Raw genomic sequence first — 7,705 nt, forward strand, 5'->3', positions numbered from 1 at the left:
ATTAGGATTGGCTACATCAGGGGTGTGTGGCCTAACATGCAAAGGAGTTCCTGCTACAAAAAAAGGCCCTGGGTTTTGACAACAAACAAGGAAAACAGAATAAGAAGCAAAAGGTGGGTGTGGCTGGATGAGCACACTTCTGGTAACACAGGGGTGTGGCCTCATATACTAATCACCTGTGCTGTCAGGGGTGGGGCCTAATATGCTAATACGTTTCTGCTGTTGGGTGTGGCCAGTTAGGCTAATGAGTTCCTGCTGGGCTTTTTCTACAAAAAAAGCCCTGACCACTGGGAATACCATTGCTTTGACCATGCGGACTTTTGTTGGCAGGGTGATGTCTCTAACAACTAAAGGCCATATGCAATAAATTGGAATCGAATCGACTTAACACAAGGTTGTACAGTAGTAATGGGTTCTTGTTTTGTATACATGTTGTAATAAACTCAATAATTTTTTAAAAAAACCTCTGCCTTGCTCTTCCTAAGCCCTTTAAGCAGTTCCTGCCCTCTGCTTTCTCCTGCTTCCCCTTGCCTCCCCTCACCCCCCCTGTGTAACTCGGCACCTTTCTGCAACGTCCCCTCCCTTCCTTGCCTCCAAACAAAGCTGCTTACTGTTTGCCTGAAGCAGAGCCCTTCTCTCCCTGGACAGGCAAACAAAAGCGGCTCAGAGGGAGAAGCCGAACGGCACCTCTGTAATCAATCCAGCAGACCCAGGTGGGCCAGGCAAAGGTGGACAGGCTGTGCCCAGAAAAGCATTCGTTTATGGCCCCTGAGACGTCAGACCTACCAAAGAGTTACATGGAATGTTATTAAACACTCAAGCGCTGTAGTGCGGCGATGGCCGCTCAGCACACATGGGCTTTAGACAAACTGAAAGAGGATACTTCAGGCAAGGGCTATTGGCCACAGTGCCTAAACGGAACCTGCATGTATAGAGGGAGTCTACCTCTGAATACCACCTACAGGAAAAGCAACTGTAGGGGGGACAAGGTGTATGCCACCCTGTCACCTCTGTTCTAAATGTGGGTTAAAGATGACCCTTAAGATGTCCCTAGGGTCTACTTTCCCCATAAGGGGGTGACTTTGCTAGAAGGAGGAGAAGGAGAGATTGGAATTACACCCCGCCCTTCACTTGGCGTCTCAGAGCGGCTTGCAAACTTCTTTCCCTTCCCCTCCCCACAACAGACACCCTGTGAGCTAGGCGGGGCCGAGAGAGCTCTTTCCAGAACTGTCCTTGAGAGAACAGCTCCGACAGAGCTATGGCTTGCCCCAGGTCCTCCAGCAGCTGCAAGTGGAGGAGTGGGGAATCAAACCCGGCATGCACTTAACCACTACACCCAACTGGCTCCGGGGGTGAGGGGTGGGATAGCACCATGCTGGGATAATGGCCAGGACCGACCACTGGTCTGATCCTGCAAGGCTCTTCTGATATTTCATCAATGTTGTTTCAGAGGGTGCCCGTCTGCAGCAGGAGAGCCAGACTTGAGACCAGTAGGCCATTTGAGAAGGAGCTGCGGTGGCTCAAGGGGTTAAGGCGCTGAACTGCAGGCTGTGGAAGGGCGGTCGTTCAGCAGTTCGAGACCCGAGTGTACTGCATGACGGAGTGAGCGCCCGTCTCTAGTTCCAGCTCCTGCCAGCCTAGCAGTTCGAAAGCGAGAAATTGCAAGGAGATAAATAGGGGCCACTTTGGTGGGAAGGGAACAGCGTTCCGTGCGCCTTGGTGTTTAGTCATGCCAGCCACATGACCACGGAAACGTCTTCGGACAGCGCCGGCTCTTCGGCTTTGAAACGGAGATGAGCACCGCAACCCTAGAGTCGGACTCAATTGGCTTTTGAGCAAGGGAACCTTTACCTTTAGGCCATTTGAGACCAGTAGGCCATTTGAGACCAACAAGATATTCGGCGCATGAACGTTCGAGAGTCCAAGCTTCATATCTGACGAAGGGACCTTTGACTTCTCGAAAGCTCACACTTGGAAAATGGTCTCTAAGGTGCTTCTGGACTGGAATCTAGCTCTTCTTCAATGTAGTAGAATCATAGAATCACAGAGTTGGAAGGGACACCCCAGGGTCATCCAGTCCACCCCCTGCACAATGCAGGAAATCCACAAATTCGTGAGTCATCTGAAGAAGTGAGCTGTGGCTCACGAAAGCTCACACACACCCTGCCATAAATTTTGTTCGTTTTTAAGGTGCTACTCGGCTCTTGCCTTTTCTATAGTTTTTGCTAAAAAACCTACTCCAATCGCACCTGCTATGGTCATTTGGCATCTGAAATCACCCCACTTCCCAAGATAGAAGGACAGATGGACTCACATTCTACCTGTATCTGAAGAAGTGAGCAGAGACTCACGAAAGCCCATACCTGTCAGGTAGCCCTGTCATAGGTCTGGAATATGGAGGGGCACCCTCCCGTTTTCTGTCTCAGCTTTCCCTGGCTCACCAACTGTTTGCTGTCTTATGCTTGACCTTGTAAATGTTACAGCTGCAGTTTTACATGGCTGGGAAAGTTAACGGCTTTTGCTTTGCCTGCTTGTGTTGCCCGCGGCACGAGATGTATTCATTGGCTCATGCTTACAGGGGGGATGGTTGATTCTAGTATCAGTCAGAGGCCCTAGTATTGGCAGCCGTTCCTGACATAAGCTGTACATGTGTCTCTAGTACTGGATCTACCAATAAACAGTTATCTTTTCATGAAGCCCTGTGTTGCGTAACCTGACTAAGGACCCTGACAATACCCTGCCACAAATTTTGTGAGTCTTTAAGGTGCTCCTGGACTCTTGCTCTTTTTTTACTACAAGAACGTGAGTCCATCTGTCCTTATATCTTGGAGAGGGGAGTGATTTCAGACAGATGGACTCACGTTCTAGCTGTATCTGACGAAGTGAGCAGTGACTCACGAGAGCTTCTACCCTGCCACAGATTCTGTTAAGTCTTTGAGGTGCTCCTGGACTCTTGCTCTTTTCTACTGCTGGAATACGAGTCCATCTGTCCTTATATCTCGGAGGGTGGAGCGACTTCAGACAGGTGGACTCCCATTCTCGCTGTACCTGAAGAAGTGAGCGGCGACTCACCAAAGCTCCCAGCCTGCCACATATTTTGTGAGTCTTTAAGGTGCTTTTGGACTTACTCTTTTCTCTAAGTCTGAAGTTGCAAAATAAGAGTGAAAAAGTATATAATAAAAGATGGGTTAAGGTGTATGATTGGATAGAAACACTGAACATATGAGACTCTCCTATATATGTTATTATGATTTTGGAATGTTAATATTGTAAAACCAAATAAAAATATTATTTTAAAAAAAAATCTGTGGCAGGCTAGGAGCTTTCGTGAGTCATCTGAAGAAGTGAGCTGTGGCTCACGAAAGCTCACACACACCCTGCCATAAATTTTGTTCGTTTTTAAGGTGCTACTCGGCTCTTGCCTTTTCTATAGTTTTTGCTAAAAAACCTAATCCAATCGCACCTGCTATGGTCATTTTGCGTGCTATTGTCATTTGGCATCTGAAATCACCCCACTTTCCAAGATAGAAGGACAGATCGACTCACATCCTAGCTGTATCTGAAGAAGTGAGCAGAGACTCACGAAAGCCCATACCTGTCAGGTAGCCCTGTCATAGGTCTGGAATATGGAGGGGCACCCTCCCGTTTTCTGTCTCAGCTTTCCCTGGCTCACCAACTGTTTGCTGTCTTATGCTTGACCTTGTAAATGTTACAGCTGCAGTTTTACATGGCTGGGAAAGTTAACGGCTTTTGCTTTGCCTGCTTGTGTTGCCCGCGGCACGAGATGTATTCATTGGCTCATGCTTACAGGGGGGATGGTTGATTCTAGTATCAGTCAGAGGCCCTAGTATTGGCAGCCGTTCCTGACATAAGCTGTACATGTGTCTCTAGTACTGGATCTACCAATAAACAGTTATCTTTTCATGAAGCCCTGTGTTGCGTAACCTGACTAAGGACCCTGACAATACCCTGCCACAAATTTTGTGAGTCTTTAAGGTGCTATTGGACTTACTCTTTTCTACTGCTAGAATATGAATCCATCTGTCCCTGTATCTTGGAGAGTAGGATGATTTCATATATAAGGACAGATGGACTCCCATTCTCGCTGTATCTGAAGAAGTGAGCAGTGACTCACAAAGGCTCCTGCCCTGCCATGAATTTTGTGTCTTTAAGGTGCCCCTCGGCTCTTGCTCTTTTCTACTGCTGGGCTATGAGTCCATCTGTCCTTAGACCTTGGATTTCAGACAGATGGACTCATATTTTCTACTGGGAAAGCATCTGCTTGGCATGCAGAAGGTCCCAGGTTCAAACCCCGGCATCTCCAGTTAGAAGGAGACCCTGGAGAGCCACTGCCAGTCCGAGCAGACAATGCTGACTTGAGGCAGCTTCATGTTTCCATGTGACTCGGTAGCACTCCGTGTATATGCATCTGCACCGAGTCGTTTCACTGCTGAAACAAAATGCTGGGAGACGAAATACTTCCTTTTTTCCCGTTTAAATCTTTTTATTGGGTTTTCAATATGCCACATATATATCACATACACTCCAACTAACATTGTGCATACAAATACGTCAAGATACCATCATTTCCACCCTTAGGGATAAAAGCTAAGACACAAATTTACCATTTTATGTACGCCTTTCTAATTTTATCTAATATCTATTAACTTGTTTCTCATTTAGTTCAACCTTTTTCTATAGACTTTGGACTCTCCATTTGAAATGCTCACAGTTTTCTGTTGAAAATTACCTTCTTTTAAGTTTTAAACTGTTAGGCATTCATTACAAACATGTACTATAAATTATGTGATTTTAATGTATTGTATATTGTTTTTCGATGTATTGTTTTATTGCTTTTATTGTTGTAAGCCGCCCTGAGCCGCTTCGGTGGGAGGGCAGGGTAAAAAATCAAATAAATAAATAATAAATAAATAAAAATATATTTCCTATTCACCCACAACACTTAATACACATAATTAACCTACTAATTTATCCTCTATACTATAAATAAAATCATCTATGGTGGAGTACCAAATCCATTCCTATTCCGAAATACTTCCTAACTTCTTCACTTTGAAAGAATCGGGGAGAAGCCGCCCAAGGCTACAATCCAGAAAAGGGGGCCAATACCCCCCCTTGCCAACTTTGTCCCTTTCCCCTTGGGGTCCTACAACCGCTTGCACCCTCTTGCATATTTATTTGTGCCCTGCCCGGAGATGTGCCCCAACCGGCCCCCGTGCCAGTCCTCCCAGCTTACCTGCCTGCCCGCTCTTGCTTCTCAGGGGAGACGCCAGGTCAGGCGAGCCCTCGAGCGATCCTGGTGGGGTTGGCATGAGGAAGTCCACGGGAAACTTCTGGAAGGGGGCAGAGGGAGGAAGGGGAAAGTTAAGAACTGGTCGTTGGGGAGAAGCAAGCGAGGGTTCCAGGTGGGATGTGTGGCCGGGAAACACTTCAGGCTCCTCGAGCCGTGCAAACAGGTGGACCGATCGCAGTGTGTCTGAGTCCAGGAGCGGACGGCTTCCCACACTAAAGGGCAGGGGGAGGGAATGCCAGCACAGGCGGCAAAGGAGCTCTCGGCTCTCGAGGGCTCTGTTGCCAAGGAACCGGCCGAGAGGAGTTTTGGTGGGAGGGGAAGAGGGCGAAGTGGGATGGCAGGCAGGAGGCCCGTTCAGGGCTCCAGGGGCCTGGATTGCAGGGAGGGCGCTCTTGAGGAGGAGGTCTCGGCGGGCCAGGCCACACCCTCCCTATTTACTTTTTTAGGTGGGTGCAGATATGGGTAAAAACAGAAGCTAGCAAGGGGCTTTTTGCATTCGTGAGGTGGGTCCGGAGAGGCAGTTTGGTGCAGTGGATCGGAGCGCGGACTCTAATCTGGGAGAACCGGGTTTGATTCCTCTCTCCTCCGCATGCAGCTGCTGGTGTGACCTTGGGTCAGTCACAAGTTCTTTCAGGAGCTCTTGTGATTTTTGTGATTTTAATGTACTGTATAGATTGTTTTAGAGGTATTGTTTTATTGCTTTTATTGTTGTAAGCCGCCCTGAGCTGCTTTGGCGGGAGGGCGGGATAAAAATTGAATAAATAAATAAATAAATAAACAAACTCTCTCAGCCCCTTACCTCACAGGGTGTCTGTTGTGGGGAAGGGAAGGGAAAGGAGATTTTAAGCTGCTCTGAGACTCTGAGTGAAGGGGAGGGTGTAAACCCAATCTCTTCTTCTTCTCTTCCCTCCCCTTTGCAGTGAAGATCTAAGAACACAGTTCATTGATCTGTTAGGTTCCAACACTGACTTGCCCGTAGGAGATAAGCTTCATCTCTTGCTTAGTGGCTCCGATTCACCCGTTGCAGTTCCAGTAGCGAAATTTCTCCTGGGCTCGTTTGGATGTAAGACACATGAGGTGAATTCGAAGAATTTATGTATTACTAAGTAAGCAAAGTGTGGTAAATAAAATAAGGGCAAATAAGGAATAAGAATTGTAAAACTGGGAAATCAGGTGTTATTTGGCAAGTTTTATTGAGTGTAATAAAAGCGTTGCCCAAGATAAGTGGAGTATAATTCACATTTGAAAATGGACTAGCTTGCAGCTGTTAGCTGATGTCGGCCTTGTGACTTCTGCTGTGGTTAAGTTTTTGCTTCTGATATTTAGTAGCATTCTCAAGTGGTTAAGACGCTGAAGTGCAGGCTGTGGAAGGTCAGTAGTTCAGCAGTTCGAGACCCGAATGTGCCGCATGACGGAGTGAGCTCCCGTCTCTAGTGCCAGCTCCTGCCAACCTAGCAGTTCGAAAGCAAGAAATTGCAAGTAGATAAATAGGTACCACTTCGGTGGGAAGGTAACAGCGTTCCGTGCGCCTTGGTGTTTAGTCATGCCGGCCACATGACCACGGAAACGTCTTCGGACAGCGCTGGCTCTTCGGCTTTGTAACGGAGATGAGCACCGCAACCCTAGAGTCGGACTCGACTGGCTTTCGAGCAAGGGGGATTTAACATCCTGGAACATCTCGTGGTTTTTTTCCTCCCCATCAGTGCTTCCCCCTGGTGTTCGGCTGTGAGTGCTGCGAGCCAAGTGGAAACCAAGATGTTTAGCGCGGTCGCAATGATGACCAGTGTTCCCTCTAAGCTGAGTTAGTGTGAGCTAACTCGCAGGTTTATAGCCTCCGGCTCACACATTTTTGGCCTCGGCTCAGGAAGGGATGGCTCCAGAGCAAACCAATTTATGCAGTAGCCAAATCGCTCGCTCACAACTTGGATGCCAGTAGCTCAGAGAGTAGAATTTTTGCTCACAAGACTCCACAGCTGAGAGGGAGCATTGATGATGATTAAAAATGTATTTTATGTTGCTTCATTTATACCGTGCCCTTTCATCCCCGGCGGGACCCGAAGAGGCTCACAATGTTTCTCCCCATCTCCATTTTATCCTCGCAACAACCCTATGAGGTAGGGTTAAGCGAAGAGGAAGTGTGGCTCAGTGGCAGAACCTCCGCTGGCGTGGAGAAGGTCCCAAGGTCCGATCCCCGGCATCTCCAGTTCAAAGGACCAGGCAGTAGCCGGTATGAAAGACCACTGCCTCAGACCCTCAAGAGCCGCTGCCAGTCTGAGTAGACACTGACCTTGATGGACTCAGGATCTGACTCAGTAGAAGGCAGCTTCATGTGTACGTTCATAGCTCGAGTTCAAATCCTCACTCGCTCCTGAACCTATCTGGGTGACCTCG

The 7,705-nt window shown here is 47.9% G+C and overlaps 1 protein-coding gene across 1 annotated transcript in view; it reads right to left on the bottom strand.

Moving 5' to 3' along the window:
• The window catches only part of LOC107113456 (synaptotagmin-6-like), a 38,522-nt gene that overhangs the window by 21,205 nt on the left and 9,612 nt on the right, over positions 1-7,705 (bottom strand). The window contains exon 3 of the mRNA XM_015414788.1: positions 5,258-5,354. Coding sequence (XP_015270274.1) covers positions 5,258-5,354 — 97 coding nt within the window. The remainder of the gene's footprint in view (positions 1-5,257; positions 5,355-7,705) is intronic.

The sequence above is a fragment of the Gekko japonicus genome, unplaced genomic scaffold, assembly GCF_001447785.1.
Source record: "Gekko japonicus isolate JY-2015 unplaced genomic scaffold, Gekko_japonicus_V1.1 scaffold1649, whole genome shotgun sequence".
In the NCBI taxonomy this organism is placed as follows: Eukaryota; Metazoa; Chordata; class Lepidosauria; order Squamata; family Gekkonidae; genus Gekko; species Gekko japonicus.